This window comes from Zonotrichia leucophrys, chromosome 2, assembly GCF_028769735.1.
Source record: "Zonotrichia leucophrys gambelii isolate GWCS_2022_RI chromosome 2, RI_Zleu_2.0, whole genome shotgun sequence".
Lineage (NCBI taxonomy): Eukaryota > Metazoa > Chordata > Aves > Passeriformes > Passerellidae > Zonotrichia > Zonotrichia leucophrys.
The window spans coordinates 145,075,166-145,093,604 of record NC_088171.1 but is presented as its reverse complement, the minus strand read 5'-3'; the positions used below and the strand labels follow the sequence as shown (position 1 = coordinate 145,093,604).

Here is an 18,439-nt window from a genome sequence, read left to right as displayed (position 1 = left end):
AAATTCTTCTGTAAGTGACCTAGTTTTAAAGATCATTGGGAATTTATATTCATTGCCTGTAGAGAGGCAGGGTGGCCAGGGAAATGTTGCTGTGATGAAGCCCATGCATCCATGGAAATAGTGCTGGACTAAATTCCCTCATTGACATAATTCCACTAAATTTAAAGAACTGATGTGAAGATGGACTATGTCCCTATTTTCATGTTTGACCAAAAGGATCATAAAATGTTCATTTTAGTTTAACTCACAAACAGAAGATCTTTTGCAACATCCCAATTGCTTAATTCCTATTTTTGTTCCTTTTCTGGGAGGTGAGCTTTTTACATTGTTTTTATCAGTGGAAGTATTTTTCCTTCTCCAAGGGGAAAGAAACCCACAAACTATCACAAAATTAATCATATTTTACTAGATTTATGGTTTCATTTTTTTGTCAGTGATACATACAGACATCAGGAAAGAAAACTACTAGATGATTTTATCTATTTGGAGATGAAGTGTTACCCCCTAAGGCTGTACAATTCAGTGTCAAGCAGCTGATATATATTACTTTTGCATGTAATAGTTCTGTAGCCAAGTCCTTTGATTGCCAGGATATCTTATTCAGGCTCCATTTCTCTTATGTGGATTTGACTTTATTTTTTATACTTTAAAGTATGATGAATAGGTACCTTACAGAGTATGAAACATTTAGCATGCAACAATGACTATGTTTACAAATGGCTTTATTCCTTCCTCCTTTCTATGGAATTTATATTGACATTGCATGGCACATATTTGCAGTAATGTTTTCAGTGTGAAACGTAACTCTGAATGCTGCCCAAATGTATCTTCTGTACAGTAGTGCTTTTGCAAAATGTATTGTTATCATTTTTTTTTTGTAACTGGATCATTTTCTCACATCAAAGCCTGCCAGGCTCACAAGTATTTCAACAAATGGAATGATTTGTATACACAACTTGAAAGTTTTCTGTGTGAGGTGGAAAAGCAAATCTGAAACAAAATTCAGTGTCACTGATGAGAAAATGTTCTGTCTTTGTTCTCTGCACGGTCATTGGGGCGAGACGTTATTTGTAGTGGTTCTTCTCTTTCGCAACAGCCGGCAGGAGCGTTCCTGGGCTAATCTTTATCTTCGCTTTGCTCTTCAGAACAAATGCCTGTGATGTGAGGCGACTTTACAGGAAACGTGACCTCACTGGGGCTCTGTGTCGCTGATTGCACGGGCTGTTTTCGAAAGGAAACAGGGACTTGCTAGAGCTGCCCTTGCAGAGCCAGGGCTGAGCTCTCCCAGGAAGCTGCTCCAGAACAGCCTCCACCAGCCGTCCCACCGGCTCTCCCGCTGATGAACAGAAAATTTTGCACGCATGTGTTAATTGTGAAATGGATTTTCCAGGTTTGAAGGATTTTAGACTTATTTCTCTGTTAATATATTTGCCAGCTGAGGAATAGCTAAGCTTTGGGTTCATTTCTGTGCTGCTCTTCAGGAAGTTTCGCGGTTTTGTGAATGTTGCTACCATTACCTGCAGGGAGAAAAGACAAAGCTGCTCTTCAAAAACAACTGATGTGCGTGAACAAATAAAACGCTTTGTAGACTCTTGTGTTTGGTAGATAAAATAGAATAAAACTGGTTGCCTGGGTTTCAGCTATTTGAACAGTTAGCACAATATTTTGGTGGGTACGAATGTAAATATTTAGATTGTAGCTGAAGGCATCATTGGCTTAAACACTAATTTGACTTTTGGAGGGAAAGGTAGTTAAAACTGACTGGTTTGCACAATGACTTTTTGTTTATATTACAACATGAACTTTTCTGTGTTTTGAAATCCAAGGGGGGTTGCTGGCTTAAATTTTTATTTGGATTCATGACATAAAATGTTGCCACATTCACCTCAGATTGGCTTTTAGTGAGATTTCATAGAGCTCTTGTCTTTTTCTCATGCCATGGTTTAGGTGTGCTGTGTTGATGGCTCGTTTCATGGAGTACAGACACAGCACCACTCTCCATTGTATAGTGGTGGTCGAGAAGCTTTGTTTTGTTATGTCATTACTATGGCTTCTCACGCTATTAATAGCACAGAAATAGGACTGAATATTAAATGAAAGCAGAACACTGTGCAGCATTGTCTACAACATAATATTTCCATGTTTTCTACATCATTGATTGAATTATTTTCAAGAACTCTCTTCATTATGCGTGAGCCAAAAATTTTCCTGATCACAGGCAGCAAAAAAATCTGTTGGACTGCCTGTTCCATGACTGTTCACAGAAGCCAGATATTATCGTTACTTAAAATAGTTTAAAAGCAAGTTACAGCTGCTTATTAACTCTTCTCAAAAAGAGGAAAATGCCTTGCCTCCCCTGTAGTATATCTGCATATGTATATTGCTCTCTTTCCTTTATAGAGATAAATATATTATTTTATCTTAAATTTTATTTCTCTGGAGGGTGGCAAATAAACATCCTGCAGAGACATACCTTGCAAAGTTATGAGAGAATTCAAATGAGGAACAGAAGGACTGTGGTTTGTTCTGCCACTGCGATCAGCATGTGTCAACACTTTCTAGTGAAAGCACCACCCCACAGGAAAGCTGCCACTCCTAAAAGTTATTCTTTTTTAGACATTGCTACTTTTTATTTTCATCACTGAAAGAATTGTGTGCAATACAGCTGTGCTGTGGGTTTCAGTTGCTGGAAAGTTTCACACTCAGATTATTAAAGAGTTGCGATAGATATAACTGATCCTGTCATCTACTTCTATATATCCTTTTCAAACAAATTTGCCCTAGACTCAGTTACTTTTGCCTAAGTGAGAATACATTATAACTAATAATTTGATCTATATTCCTGATACTATCTTACACATCCTGATTTTCAAACAAGACAAAATAAAACATGCTTCCATTTCTTTTAAAACTCTTTTAAAACTAATCTATATTCCCTGTTACCCTAGGGTGTATGAAACAGTCCTTTTCAAGATGTATGGAACATCACATATTGCATCAACTCCAGGAGCAAATAAATTTGGATACATTTGTCAGAGTTTTAATAGAAATAAATACCTTTTGGAGGGAATCTTTTTTGACTGATAAGACTTAGCATTTTGCTGGTTTTGGTTTATATCCAGATCTACAAACTGCTTGTTGAGTGCTTCCTGTATCTTCTTCTAGAGTTTGAATGCATTTCTTGGTTTTGAATATAAGATTTTTTACACATTTAAGAATCATGATTTGGTCTAAAATAAGAGAAATTATTTCAGGAGGTAGTTGTATGTTAAAAATAGCTCTAATACATGTCAAACTATGAAATACACCCCTGGTCCCACTGTTTGTACAACTTGCTCTGTGGTGCTCTGACTGATGCTTCTTGATCTCTCTGTACCTTCCTGCAAATTCATTCTATCTTCTCCTCCTCAAGTTATTTTTGCAGCCATTACAGCATAATTCATTCATGGTAAAGTGATTTTATTTTCCCCAAAGGGTAGGAGAAGCAGTATGTATGGGACCAAGGTAATAGGACTGATTTGTGAAAAATATCCTGAAGGTTTTACTTCTTTCATCGCCTTGCCTGGTCCCAAAGCTGAGTCAGCCTTCACACCCAGTCTGTGACTGACAACTGAGCTCCCAAGGAGGTTAAACAAGATTACCAAAGTGGAAACCCTGACCTTCATGTCCTTTCTTTGCCTCAGCTCATAACTGAACACAAAACTAAAAAATTCTCCTCTCAGAGGTGAATGATAGGCATGTACTAACAGTGTTGTAAGTCTGAAGCTCTAAAGATTCAGGAGAGACAAGGTAATATAGAGAAAGATATATCTTTTATCTTTTTATGGAATAATAGACAAATTCTCCCAATGCATAGGCCTTGCTCATATTTTGTAAGATTGATTCTGTCAGGTGCAGAACATCCAGCAGCACTTTGCACACTTGAGCCATGGTAATCCAGACAAATCCTATTTCCTTAGTCTCCTGCCACAATATTACTGTCAAATATTTGTCACTGTAGCAATCCCTGTGCTCATTGTTCTATGTCTGCAATTTTCATCTGAAAAATATAATGTAGTGGTAATGGTGGCCTTTCCATTCTACTCTGTATCTAGTGGCAGTTCAGGTTCTAGCTTTGGCATGAAGGAAATTTCTGATAAAACAGCTTAAAATTACTGCAGTTATTTTATTTGTGTCCATAATTATTTCTCTCAAGTCTGTTGTTTGGGCAGAGTACAAATATCTGATTTTGGCTGGCTCTGATTCTGTGTTGTCCTGGTTGAGATGAGTTTCCTATAAACACTAAGTCTTTCCCCAGTTCCTTCATATGTTTTGTCTCCTCTCCTCTAATTCTTCCCTTAATTTTCTTTTCATTTTTAGCACTTTTTAAACTATCTTCCTGGTATGCAAAAGCTATCTGACAGTGAATATGATAAAAATTCCTTCTTGTTTCACCTTTGCCTCTGCAGGTTCAACACCATTTAATGAAGAGCACAGATACAGCCCCTCAAGACATATTTTTCCAAGGTATTAGGAAAATTTACACTTGCTTAATTTTTTTTTGTGTTTTGGCATAGATTTTGTAAAAGTCCCTTTTGGGCCGCTGAGAAATGTAGTGCTGATAATAATTTAATTACTGCCCTAAATGGAAATTCAGAAGTACTGCTGTGGAGGTTGGAAACACTGGCTTTGCAATTACAGGGTTTTGGAGTATCTCTCTTCCATCTGCTTTTCCCTACACTCAAATTATGGTATCTCTCTGTGACATGCCATATGGGGTAGTTAAACCTCTTACTGAAACACAGATCAGACACTAAATCAATCTGGTGTCTTCCTTTCTTTCCATGATGTCACTACATGGCCGTTTGGAACTCATAGGTGTTAAGGGGAAAGGTATAACCATAAATTAAATTTTAGTCTAACTAAGTAAAATGTCTACAACTTTTAGATCCTTTCACCTCTGTCATTACTCCCTTCTACTTTAAACACCGGGGAATATATTTTTCTGTGCTGTATTTAATCCCAATGTCAATTGTGTTTCAGTGCTGGATGGAGCTATCACAATGTGTGGGCTTTATCCCATGTTGTTCCAGCTGCATGGCATTCTAGGATTTGTGAGAATTAAAAGTCATGCATCCTCAAATCTTCACCAAGTATGGCTAGTTTATAAAAAAGCAAGTAAATCCTGCCTAGCTCAGGGGCACCCAGATTGTGCCATGTAGAGGAACTCAGAGAAGCCAAATACTGGAATGCCTCTGATGGCTCAGGTCGGTGTAGGTCCAGCAGGATCCTTGGCCAAGAGCACTGCCACAGAAACACACTGAGCACTTCTGAGCTCAAGCTGGCTCCATGCTTCAGGAAATGCTCCCCTGGCATGTATCCCTCCTGAAATCTGAAGCTCTGGAACATGTGATGCACATGTCAGCTGGCTGAAACCCCCAGTACAGAGTAATATCATTACATCCATGTATTTTAAATCTATGTCACTACCAGTCTCCATCAGCTTGAAATGTAAATTCATTACAATTAAATCATGGGTTTGCCCTGTCCAGACCTTCCCTAAATTAGAGGCTTTCATTTCTCCTTTTCAGTTGTGCTTGTGCCTTTTTGGATGACGACCCTGCCTATGAGTGCTCCACAAACCCTCTGACAGGCTCCATTCTAGCGTGCCGCCGCAGCCCTCGACTGCTTTCCAATGGTTATTATGTTTTGACAGAGGACAGTTTTCTGTCTGATGAAGAGGGCAACATAACACTGACACCATCCCACACCAGCGTTACATATAAAGAGAATTTAGTTCGGTAAGTGAATTATGTGCAGATTTTACTCCATGTTGGCAATTGCCTCCACATCTCTGGCCTTACCTAGAGGTCTATCTGTGTCTGTCTACATTTTGCTCGGCATAAAACCAGCATTACTTCTGATTGGGAACATCCAATTGCTTTAGAGAATGCAGTGAATGAAATGACTTGATTTTCAGTCACATCTTACTACCTAAAAACTCTTTAGTGCAGAGTTGTTGGTATAATTGGAGTTGGGTCCAATAAAGGAAAAGGAGAGAGCTACAGCTCATTTTGCCAATGGGATGTTACACTGATAAGGACTAAGAAAAATTTATATATATATATATATAAATATCTTTGTCTAAAACACACACACACACATATATATAAAATAAAAAGGTCTGGTCCTAGAATTCTTACTCAAGGAAAAACATCTCATGATTCAGAAGAGCAACAATTTAGAAAGGTATGTAAAATATAGTTCAAAAAACCTGGAATTCAATGGATTTAGACTATCCTAAATCAGACACAGCAGTGAAAATCACAGGTAGCACTCACAGTACTATCAGAGAGCAGTAGCTGTGATATCATTTGGTACCACAGTGCCCAGTATCACAAGAGCATGATCAGCCCTGCTGTTAATACATTCCCTGACACATTGTGGTATGCAGCAGCCACTCCTGGTGACGTGCCCAGGGTCAAGATCAGGGCCAGGAGCAGCACCCAGAACTTGGTTCTTTCATGTCATTCCTGCAAGCTTTAGAGCTCTGTCCCTGCTCAACAAGAATAATTAACTCTATTCCTTGGCAACATCTTTTCTTTCTAGGGTATTCAGGCGAAGGAAGAAAATCCGTCGCTCTCTTGACAGCTTGTTCAACCTCAGTGCTACCAGCTCATGGCTCAGCTCCACCACTCCCAGCAGGATGGATTTCTCCCATGTAGAGGATCCTTGGCCTGATGGATGCAGTAAACTAGAAGCCAGTCACAGTGATGTTGGTAAGCCCTGATCAGGCACCTGGTAATCAAGGTACAACATTGCAGTCTGTGTTTAGTGTGAATTGGGCATCTCTTTCTGGAAGTTATGCAGGTGCTGTCTGCCAAGGTGTGCAGGTAAAGAACAGAATGAGCTACAGAATTCTAAGGGATAAACAGAGCTCCTGGCATTACAACTGAGTATGAGTCTGCAAAGACCTCTGTGCCAAAAAGTCATTTTTTGACTGAATTTGAATGCAAAGTCATCACCAGGAATGTTTATTCTGGTGTAATTAATACCTGGCACTGTCTGCTTTCACCTGGCTCTTTCAATAACTTCATCTGTTATGCCCTATGCAATTTTGTCTTTACTCTGCATATTTCCTCCTGCATACATTTGAACCCACCAATTCCCTACCCATAACAATTTGCAACCTCTCCTGTGATTCAGTAATTAATTCCTAAATTCATTATTACAAAGTCTCAGTGCTCTTCTTCTGTGCAATCTCAGTTATACATGCATTTCTTGTAGGTGATTCAGACTTTTCTTCTGAATATAATAACCATGTGTCACAAAGGCAAATTCCAGCATCTAATGGAGCATTTCTCACCAAAGATGATGAGTTTCTTAATTTTGAGGAACCATTTTGTGCTTCAAAATCCTGCTCTTCATTTATGATAAATGCAAATGAAGAGAATTGGAGCAATGCAGGTATGTTATGTTCTTATTCTGGCATGCCTCATTTTAAGAGTGAAGTGAAAATACATTAAAAATATGGATCTGGCCCCTTGCAGAATAGAATTTATTTACTAAAACATATATTTTAAATAAATGATTAAAAATAACAAAATCCTAAAAATTATATTCAATTACTACCCCCTGTTCACATCTTTCCCTCACCCATTTTTCAGAAAAAAAAAAAAAGAAAAGAGGAGTGAAAAGGAAAATGGAGGAAAGGGCATGGGAGCAAAAACTAAAACAGGCAATTATGCAGAAAGGCTGGTTTTCTGAGAGCATGGAGGGCACAGTGTTTCTGTAGTTGTGGGGGAAAAAGACTCCTGAGAGACACCCAGAGCATGAAAATTAGGTTTCTGCTTTGAATCACTCCAGGCAAGTTCTCTTTAGAAGCAGCTGAAGAGCCCGGTCTCACAGGCTGAAGGTAGCCTTTGCAAACACCTCCTGTAAAATATTTACTTTCATTAAAGCCCTTTTTTTTCCTGATTTTTATTTTAGAATCCAGGACAGTGCAAAATGTCATTTTTCAGATGGTTGCACTGATCATGTGTTTAATCATTTCAGTATGTACAAGGTAATTTTTATTTCTTTTATTTTCTGTTTCTGACATGAGTGCATGCTTCATTTCAACTGGGGAATAAAACTTAATTTAAGGGTCACATTTTCAAAGTTATATGTATCTTACTGTGAAAATGTATTTTCACATGATAGTCAATGCAGGCAAATATCTGAGCTATATAGATATGCACAAAAATAAGAAGTATGTATGCAGAAATGAAAGCTACTTTGCCAAGTGTGCTTTGACAGGGGTTTTGGCAGGCTGAGAAGAATCAGAATGGATCCATGTCTTTCTAAGTGGATTTTTCTCTCAGTCTGAATGCTGAGGTCTTTCTTGCCAGGAGATTATCTTCAATAGTTTACGTAATTTAAAGTTTCAAATTACAGTTCACCTACCAGAGTTCAGAGGGTTCATCTGCAAGAACCCTTCCTCCTCCTCCCACTCAGGTTTCACCTCTTTTAACCCAATATGCATCCCTTGGCTTTTTTTAACCTTTCTGGGTATTGTTATGTTCTCAGATATTTTATGGGAGGACTGTTTGCCACTTTGTTGCTGATGATTTTAGTTTGTAAGTATAGAATTTCTTTATTTCCAACATAATTTTTTTTACTAAGTCACACCTGAAGAACAAATTCTTTCCTTGAATGTATATCCATGGGTCTTACTGATCCTAATAAGAGTATTATATGGTCAAATGGGGACAAATGTAGCCTTCAATCCATTACAGCATTTTGCATCTTAATTTCACAGTTCTTTTGTCCCAAGATACTGCTGTGTCCGCTTTCTTCAGTCTCAATACATTTTTCAAAACAACTAAATTTTGGTAAGTAATTCAGAAATTTAGAAAAGAAATTTAGAAATTTTATATTAAGAAGAGGAAGGAGATTCCTCCTGTTCTTTTCAAGTCAGAAGACAGAAGGTGGGGTCTGAAGTTACTGATGGAGCTTTTGGCTTTTCCAGTTACTGATCTGTATTCATAGAAACTCTGTTAATTCAAAAACCTGCCTTTTCATAAAGTGCAATAAATGTTGTAGCAGAAAAGGGAGGTAAACCTAATCTGCCATGACATGATGCAGACACAGTCCAAGCAGTGGAATTTAAGATTCCAGAGATGCACTTTCAAGTCTTGCACTGAAGTCCACTCCAAAGCCACCAGACTTAGCCTTTCTTTTTCAACTGGAAAAAAACCCCAAAACCAGCTAATTGTGATGCTTGCCACATCACCAGCTTCCAGGGGCTACAGAATTGATATAATTTGGCCTTTCTAACCCAATGCACCATTAGCTCATGCATTGGCCTTCATGCTGAAAGCAAGTATGGATGTGCTAGATTTGTGAATTACCATTCTTTCACCTTTTTTTGCACCACAAAATTCTAAATGTTTAAAATACAAAATGTTTCTAAGACTAAAAAGTTTGGGCTCATCTGAATTTTTATGGGCTGAAAGTTAAACTCAAGAGGATCTTTTTTGTTTCTGAAGCTGTCAGGGTTCAGGACATCAGTGTATGCCAAGGGCACCAAGACAATCTGGCAGACCTCAGCCTTTGAATTGGGTACACTGGAAGTCACAAACAGCAAGGCACAACCTGGACAGCCCCAGTGCAATGACAGCCCCACTTTCTGACAGATGATGTATCAGTTTGTTGCTATGCCTATAGTCTCTAAAACTTTGGTTCTACCAAAGCCACCAGGTCAGGACCAGTGTGTTGCAAGTACATGCCCCAAAGTGCTGCTTTCCCTCTTCCTGAATAGCTTAGCCTTGAGTCATAACAAAGCTGTTCTTCTCAAGAGAAAAACACACTCTGAGAGCTCTTCAGCAGCAGGTATATAGAGAATGCCTCTCTTATGCTCATCACAAGTGAGAAGTTGAAGTTACCTGCTCAAACAAGTAGTCCTGCAGCTTAGCTGAATTTGTCAAACAGGACCTACTGATAATATACAATACTTACAAGAAACTTGATTTAAAGATTTAAATCAAGACATACAAAAATGTATTCTTCTTTTTTTTCCTCCACAGACAATAATAAGAAATAAAGAACAATTGGTGAGTACATGTTTAAGTTTAGAAAGAATTCCATATTTTTTTGGGAATGAGTCCTATTATGGAAAAGGGTCCAAACATATCAGAAAGGTTCCATGGACTTTTCATTAAAAGAAAGTTTCGCTACAGGACCCTTGCCAGTTTTCACTGCAAATTATTCCACTTTGATGTCTACAATTCCTTTTGGATTGTGTATTTTCCTTCTGTTGTCTGGCAGCAGTGTCTAAATAGTATAAGCTGTTAACAATTGCTGTGCTTCAGCCCAGAGAAAACATGTTTCTCAGTAACAGGCAAAACAAGTCTTCCTTTTCCCAAGTGTGAACTGAAGAGCAGGACCAGGTGCTGTGCTGCTCTGAGCTGGTTGCATTCCACCGAAGCAGTGAAGCAGCATCAACAGGAATTGGTCCAGAATATCTGAAAAACACTTAGAGATTCTTCTATTCCCTATTCTTTTTCCTCATCCTCACACTCCAGTTTCTGTTTATCAAGCATTTCTAAGCCTCGCTGCAGCTCAAACCCTTAAAAGAAGAGCACTGATTTATTTGTACTTGGAGTTGGTCATCCCAGTCCTGGCTCTGTTATTTCCTTTGTGTCTTTACTTTGTAGTTAAAAGTTTCAGTTAAAAATGAAAAGAAGGAACCAAGTGGAGCTGTGCCCAGTTTGTGTTCCTTATAGTGTGGCTAGAACAGCCTTCTTCATCAGTTTCCTGGTTGAGCGCAGTTCAGTTTCTGAGATCTAAAGGCATCAGCACAGCTGCAGACACAACCTGGAAAACCTTTCTTTCAGCTCTTAGAAGAAGGGTGTTAATTCTGAGAACAAAGCATTTTAGAAAGGAGTTCAGGCATTTGATCACTTTGCCTATGGTGACAAAATGTCCTACTCACAGCGTGCCATGCTGGGGATGCCACATGTGGCACTTCTTAAAGGCAGTGGAACTGTTTATGTAAGGCTGAAACATCAGAGCTTGAAAGCTCACTCTGGTTTTGAAAGCCATTTTCAGTGTTAACAAAGCAGGGGCAACAGGATGGAGCAGAGAACTTGGCACTTGTTGCGTGGCAGGACGAAACTAAACACAGGCTGACACAGGGTACTGCACAACAGGACCTTCCACAGTTCAAAACATGCTTGTCTCTTGCACTCTTTCAATTAAAAACTTAAAAGCAGAGTTGTTACTTCTGTTCATTTTGAAATAAAGTCAATAACAGTTTTCATTTTTCCTCCTCCTCCAATTTATTTTCATCAGCTCTTCAGCACTGAACTCTTGGATACCTCCTTATGGCCATGGTTACACACTCCTGTGGGGAAAAAATATAACAGATTTGACAGTATTCTTCCTCCAAAATACAATGAATTTTAGCTTTATTTTTCTTCTTATCAAATGTGAGTGAGGCCTTACTTCTTGGTGACTACCTGAAAGAAATCACACAAAGAAATGCTATATTTGTAGTATCTTATCTCAATAATGAAAAATGTTCTGCAATTCCTGTGAATTTTTTTATATAAAAATGATGTAATCTCATATTTTATGTATTAATTTCTTGTTACAACATGCTATCAAAGATAATGGATTTGGATAGTGGCTGAGTACCTGCGATAATGATTTACTATGCAACTAAAACAGTATTTATTATACTTATCCTCATATTTACTTGTAGTTAATGCACTTGAATAGTATTGTAAGTGTCAAATAATTCCTCTTTATTTAAAGTACAGAGACAACTGAGAGTAAATATCAATCTGTAAAACATGTAAATATTTTGTTATCTATTTTTGCCTAACATAAAAGGTCCATTACTAAAATAATGATAAAATAAAGGATTATAAAGATTTTTAGTGTTTAAATAATCTCTTAAAATAATAATCTGGAAATTTAAATCCCATCCTGAGAGAAAAGACTAAGACTGTAATTACCCTGCAGTCATCAAACCAATTATGCTGAAAACTAGAAAAGTTCACTGTAAACTCATTAGTTCACTGTAAACTATCAAAGCAAAATCTGATTGAGATTGAAAGAAAAAAAAGGTGTACAATTAATTCCTATAATCTGTCTGTTAATAAATACAAACTATAAATTAGAATTGTTCTGATCTGGAGTGAGGGAACTCCTGGGACAATTTCTCAATTGGAGTTCAAGGACTAAAAATAAAATGCTTGGGATCTATTAAGATCTGATTTCCTTGATATTTGTGGATGTTGAATTAACAAAGTTCTAGTCAATTACCAGCATGGTTGGCTTTGGCAGTTCCCTTCTGTATATTCCTATGGACATAAAAACAGGCCTCATCTTTTTTCTCTGAAAAGAGGAACAATCATATGTTTCTTCCTGTTGGATAAAAAATTGAAGCCAGGATTTTTATGATGAAAAACTGAAAAAAAAATTTCCAACCTAAATGTGTAAATTCAGTGTTTCAGAGGTAATGAGTATTTGCAGCTTCTGGTTAACTACAGTATAACCATGTAGTTATAGTTATAACTGTGGAATATAATTCTCTCACAGTAAAGGCACTTATTAATTAGTGATTAACTGACACATATACTAACAGAGAAAACAAATAGAATTTTATGGGTTTTTTTGTCCCCAGTGATTAAACATTTACTCCCCTTTAATATAGCACCTTATATTACCATCTATTATTTAAGTTACATGGAATAAACTTCATGGTACAGAATACAGGTTATGACCACTTAGTCCAGTTCTGCAAAATCTGCTTTTTGATGTACATTTTTATGAATTGGCTGCACTATTTTGTAAAGCTCTTTGCACATTTCTATATACACTGAGCAAAACTGGTACTCCATTTATATTGTTTCCTTTTTGATGGTTTCTCATGCTGCTTCTTTCCCCCCTATCTCTGGCATTTCTATATCAATAAAGTTGTTCCTGTTCTCATTTCTTCTTGTATTTGAGAGTGTGTTTCAGTAATGAAGATTGTTATTATTAGAAATTGCATGTATTTCAGTGAATTTCTTATTTGTGAGTTCATGTCCTGTCCTGCAGATTGTGTGCTCTTTGGGGGAGAGTTTTTTGGTACTTTAGTGCAAACATAAAGCCTTTTTTGCACTGGTGACTATGTTACCTAGAACCATAGAAAAATAAAATGAAAAAATAATATTTGAAAAAAAGGTAATTCAATAGGAAATAAATAAAAATACATAGGTTTAAATTCTGAGTGGGTATCAATCAGCTGATTAACACCAGCTGAGACTCTAAGCTGCAGCATTTCAACAGCTTTGTCCATGTATATAAGTTTTCTGGGGTTGGAGCACCTTACATGATTGTATATATGGATAAAGTCAAGACATGTTCAAAAAACTTCTGTATTAATAATGCTATAAATGCTAGTATTGTAATAATAATGCTATAAAGCTTATTTTTGTCATTATATAGAAATACATATTGTGTTGTTTTACACATGCAACAAATAAAATTGTAATATATTGAACTGAATGGTAAATTGAATTTCTTCATGACAGTCATGCCAGAGGTGACTTTTTCTTCTCATCTCCAATGTCCTGTTTGTAATATGGTTCTTTATATTATCTCTGGCATGTACATTGCTTCATGCTAGGATTTCAGGCTTGTGCTGCTGAAAACTCTTGGTACATAATTTTAAAAAGAAAAAAAACCCAACAACTGTGCAAAAATAAAGAACACAGCAAATAACATATTCAGCACCTAGCTTTGCCCTGTGTGTGCCAGACCACCAGGTGAGGACCAGTGTGTTGCAAACATGCTCCAAAGTGCTGCTTACTGTCTTCCTGAATAATTTAGCCCTGAGTCACACAAAACCCTGTTCTTCTCAAGAGAAAATCAAACACATTCTGAGAGCTTTTCAGTCACTGGTGTACAGAGAATTCTACTTTTGTGCTCATCACAAGTGAGAAGTTACCTGCTTGGAGAAGAAGTCCTGTAGCTGAACTAGATTTGTCAAACAGGACCTATGTATGTACTGATTAAAAGAAACTGTGGCTTAACTCAGGACATTGAGGTGCAAGGGTTTGGAGGGAAGTTGAGCTGGGGAGAAGGGAAAAGTAAAAGGAGGGTGGATTTAGATTTGTCATTATGTCTTTCTATCCTACTCTGTTTAATTGGCAAAAAGTTAAATTAATTTCCCCAAATTTATTCAGTTTTGCCCATGATGTTAATTGTTGTGTGATGTCCCTGCCCTTATCTCAATCCATGAACTGCTTATCATATTTTCTCCCCATCTTCTGTTGAGGCTGGGAAGTGAGAAAAAAAATAAAAAAGCTGGTGGGCACCTGGCATCCTGCCAAGTCAACCCACTCATCAAGTCAACTCACTTATTTGGTAATTTAATTAATTGCAGATTTTATATTCCTTTCTCCAGAATTATCATCCAGGATACCTGAAAAAGGAAGAACACTTTCACCCCTTGATTTTAACTTAACCAAATAGCATAGGCATTTCAATTAAATACAATGTAAACACAGGTTTGAAAATACTGTACAAAGCAAAACCAAGATTTTTTTCCTTGTTTGAAATTAATGCTTTGATTGTGAGTTCTATTCCCAAGTAAAAAAAATAATATTACTAGCAAATAATTATTATTTGAAGAGGCCTGCAATTTGACATAAATATGTAGGTAGGAGGATTAGTGGTCTTTCTTTAATGTCTGTGATTCTGTGCAGGGGCCTTGGGCGACATCCAACCATCTGTGTAAACCTCGCTGTCGTCTGAGTGGAGTTGTTACTTATCCAGTCAGATAGGCCAGGACAAATACTATGGAAAAAAAAGTGCATAAACTACTCCTGCTTCTTTGTGTCTCATCATCTCCACAAATCTCAGGAGCCTTAACTCAATGGCACCTTCATATTCCTCAATATAAATAGAAACCAGCAGTGTGGCTGTGGGGAGCTGCATTTACATCAGAGGTAAACGGCTGAATAAATGAATTTGATCATTGTGAAAATTCCTACAGCCTTATTTAAATTTATAGGTGAATTTCCTGTTAGTAGAAGATGACTCTTCAGTTTGATTAGACCTTTAGGTTAATAAAGGCAGGTAGGAAATACAGAATGACTTTCCTGCTGCCACCACTTTGATCTGATGCCAGCTGTGATCCAGAATTGAACAGACTGGGCTGGGAAGTGGTGGAGTTGCCATGCCTGGAAAAATCTGGAAGAGGTGTAGCCCTGGCACTGGGGGACATGATTTAGTAGTGTGAAAAATGCGTATTTTATGATTGGCTTTTTGTAAATATTAAAATGAATATTATATGTGTTGTGTTAGAAAGTATGAAAAATGCATGCATTTTATGATTGGCTTTTCGCAAATATTAAAATGAATATTATATGTGTTGTGTTAGAAAGTAATGCTGTATTAATTCTCTTAAGTACTGTGTTAAATATAGTTTTAAGTTATAAAAAATGTTAAATTAGAAACTATGCTATGTAAGATACTTTTTTTAAAAGTATCTTTTTTAAAGAAAGGGCTTGCAGCGAAATAGCAGCCACAAGACACCTAAATTTTTCAGAGAAAAAATAATTTATTGCCCCATTATCAGAAGAAATGAACTTCTTCCTGCCTCAAAGGCGCTGTTAGGATTCAGAGGAAGTTGTTGACCATGACCAGACAGAATCTTGTATTTGAATAGAATTTATGCATCATGTATGAAGTGTATAAATATACAACAGGCTGTTGTTTTTAAGGGTTAATCCTTTGTTAAAGGGGGTCCTTTTTCGGGCTTGTGCTGCCCAGAAAAATGTACCCGGACATCCGTAACCCTTTGGTTCTATTGTCTCATATTGTCCTAATTCAAATATTACTATTTTTATAACCATTTTATTACTATTAAACTTTTAAAATTTAAAAAAAGCCCAAGTGATTGGCGCTTTTCACAATGACTTGGCAGTGTCAGATTAACGGATGGACTTGGTGATTTTACAGGTCTTTTCCAACCTAAACTGTTCTAGGATGCTAAAATTGTACAGGACTGTGAATCACTGGAACAGGCTGCTTAGGCAAACAACGGAAAACAAGCTTTCAGCCCAAAATGTGTGAGGCAAACTAGCTGACGGATACGCAGGAGGAGGACAGAAGTGTCATGCAAAGGACGAGACGCGAGATTTACGCCCGAGGAAAAGAACTCCCTGATCGCGGCCTGCCGAGGGAGGGCAGGGCCGGGATCCGCCTCAGCGCCGCCGCCCGGGGCCGTTGCTGTGGCAGCGCTGAGGCGCGGCCGGGAATGGCGGCGGTGCCTGCGGGCGGCCATGGTGCGCAGTGAGTGTCGGAGAGCGCCGCTTCCCTCCCCTCCCCGGGCCCTGCCCTCCTCCCCAGGACGGCAGGGCCTGCGCGCCTCCTTCGTGTCCGGAGAAGGGCGACAAAGCTGGGGAAGGGGCTGGAGCACAAGTCCGATGAGGAGCTGAGCTGGGGGTGCTCAGCCTGGGGGCTCAGTGGAGACCTCATGGCTCCCTACAACTCCCTGAAAGGAGTCTGTGGCCATGGGGCGGCCGCCCGCTTCTCGCCTGTGCCAGGCCAAGAGATGGCCTCAAGTTGTGCCACGGAAAGTTTAGCTTAGATATTGGGAAAAATTTATTCTCAAGCACTGGAACAGGCTGAGCGGGGAGCTGGTGGAGTCAATACGCCTGGAGTTATTTAAAACTCAAGTAGATGTGACATTTAGGGACACGGTTTCATAGTGGATTTGGCAGTGCTGGGTTGTACTAGATGATCTTAAGGGTGTTTTCCAATCTAAACAATTCTCTGGTTCACATTCCCTCTCGGCACAGTTGTCTCCTTTCTACACCATCCCCACAGTCCCCTGGCAGCTCCCTGCACTCCTGCCTGCCTTGGATAATGGTGAGATTTTCCTCCTCTCTGGTAATAACCCCCATTTTATCTCACCATGAGAAGCACAGGGGTTCCTTGCATCCCAAAGCAGCCCTGAGAGGGCCAGCAGTGGGGACTGGGGTGGCCCTGCAAGGTGGGGTGCTGGATAGGATGGCTTATGTCAGATGTGTAAAAACCCCAAATGAGGTAAAACACCCTATACTGTTACTTATGAATTGATCATCTTTTAACAGTAGTATGGCCCAAAAGACTTGAGTGCTCACACCTTTTACTCATGAAAAAGGAGTTCCCTTCCTCTGTGATTTTTCTTGTAATCTGTTTTGATGGTATATTATCGCTGGACTGCCAGTCCCGTGCTGGGCTGACACAGTGCTTTGGACAGGAGCTCCTTCTCCCTGCAGGAAGCTGGCAGCTGCCCTCTTGGAGCAGGCACTGCCTGAAGGAGAATGACTTTATCTCCTGAACAGCGCAGCATGAATTTGAGTCTAAAAGTAATGATTGCATACTTTACTTTTCTGAAATGCAGCTTCCTCCACCATTTCCTGCTACACCTGCAGCTGTCCATCTGCTTATTCTTTCAATTTCTTTATTGTTATCCTTCATTTCTGCTTCTTTTCTTGAGTAAAACATGTCATTTTTGGAAGCCCAGGCATTAGAACTTCTAGATCTGTTCTCTCCACTTGATTGATGCCATCCCAGATGCCAACCTGGGAGTAGCTGTGATCTCTCAGGCTGTTGCTCCAGTCTCCTATTACTGCAACCAACACCAGAAAATCTGGTTAATGAACGTTTTATTGAGTTCAGTGTGTTTGTCAATGTCCTGGAGATGCTGTTATTTAAAATTTTATGTAATATTTGTTTTCTCTTGCAAGCTTGTTTCCCTCATTCCTCTTCAATGAACTAGATCTTACACAAAATGTCAAATATTCAGGCAGTTCCCTACAACAGGATGTCAAACTAGTTTTCTAAAGCTTCACTGTAGCTTCTATTGTGAAAGACTGTCTGCTTTGCAAATCATCTGTTAATGAAAGTGGACATTTTTGCAGAATTGCTGCAAAAATAATTTCAATTTTCATCAGCAAATGGAAATTGGGCTGTAATTAAGCTTTCAAGAATAGTTTGTATGACTTTTTTTTCTATAAAGGGTATGGAGCATAATATTGCCACCTGTGAAAAATGCCAATCACTTGTTTTTAAAATTTTTAAAGTTTAATAGTAATAAAATGGTTATAAAATTAGTAATATAATTAGAGTAATAATAATTTGGACAGTTTGGATTAGGACAATATGATACAATAGAGACAAAGAGTTGCAGATGTCCAGGTACATTTTCTGGGCAAAATAAGCCCAAAAAAGGACACACATTAACAGAGGATTAACCCTTAAAAGCAATAGTCTGTTGCATATTCATACACCTCATGCATGGTGCATAGAATCCATTCAAACACAGGATTCTGTCTGGTCAGTGACACCTTCTTCCTCTGAATCCTGACGGCGTCTCCAGGGCTGAGCAAGGCAGGAAGAAGTTAGTTTCTTCTGATAATGGGGCAATAAATTC

General features: G+C 38.4%; 1 protein-coding gene across 2 annotated transcripts in view; it reads left to right on the top strand.

The window, feature by feature from the left end:
• The first annotated feature begins 1,269 nt into the window (after window positions 1-1,269).
• The window catches only part of LOC135443406 (dynein axonemal assembly factor 11-like), a 52,121-nt gene continuing 34,951 nt past the window's right edge, over window positions 1,270-18,439 (top strand). The window contains exons 1-4 of one of the 2 annotated variants that reach the window (XM_064703625.1): window positions 1,270-1,390; window positions 4,449-4,506; window positions 5,571-5,780; window positions 6,589-6,758. In XM_064703625.1, coding sequence (XP_064559695.1) covers window positions 1,378-1,390; window positions 4,449-4,506; window positions 5,571-5,780; window positions 6,589-6,758 — 451 coding nt within the window. In that variant the 5' untranslated portion in view covers window positions 1,270-1,377. Of the gene's footprint in view, window positions 1,391-4,448; window positions 4,507-5,570; window positions 5,781-6,588; window positions 6,759-16,192; window positions 16,312-18,439 lie in introns of those variants that run through there. The other variant, XM_064703624.1, reaches the window with a different exon arrangement.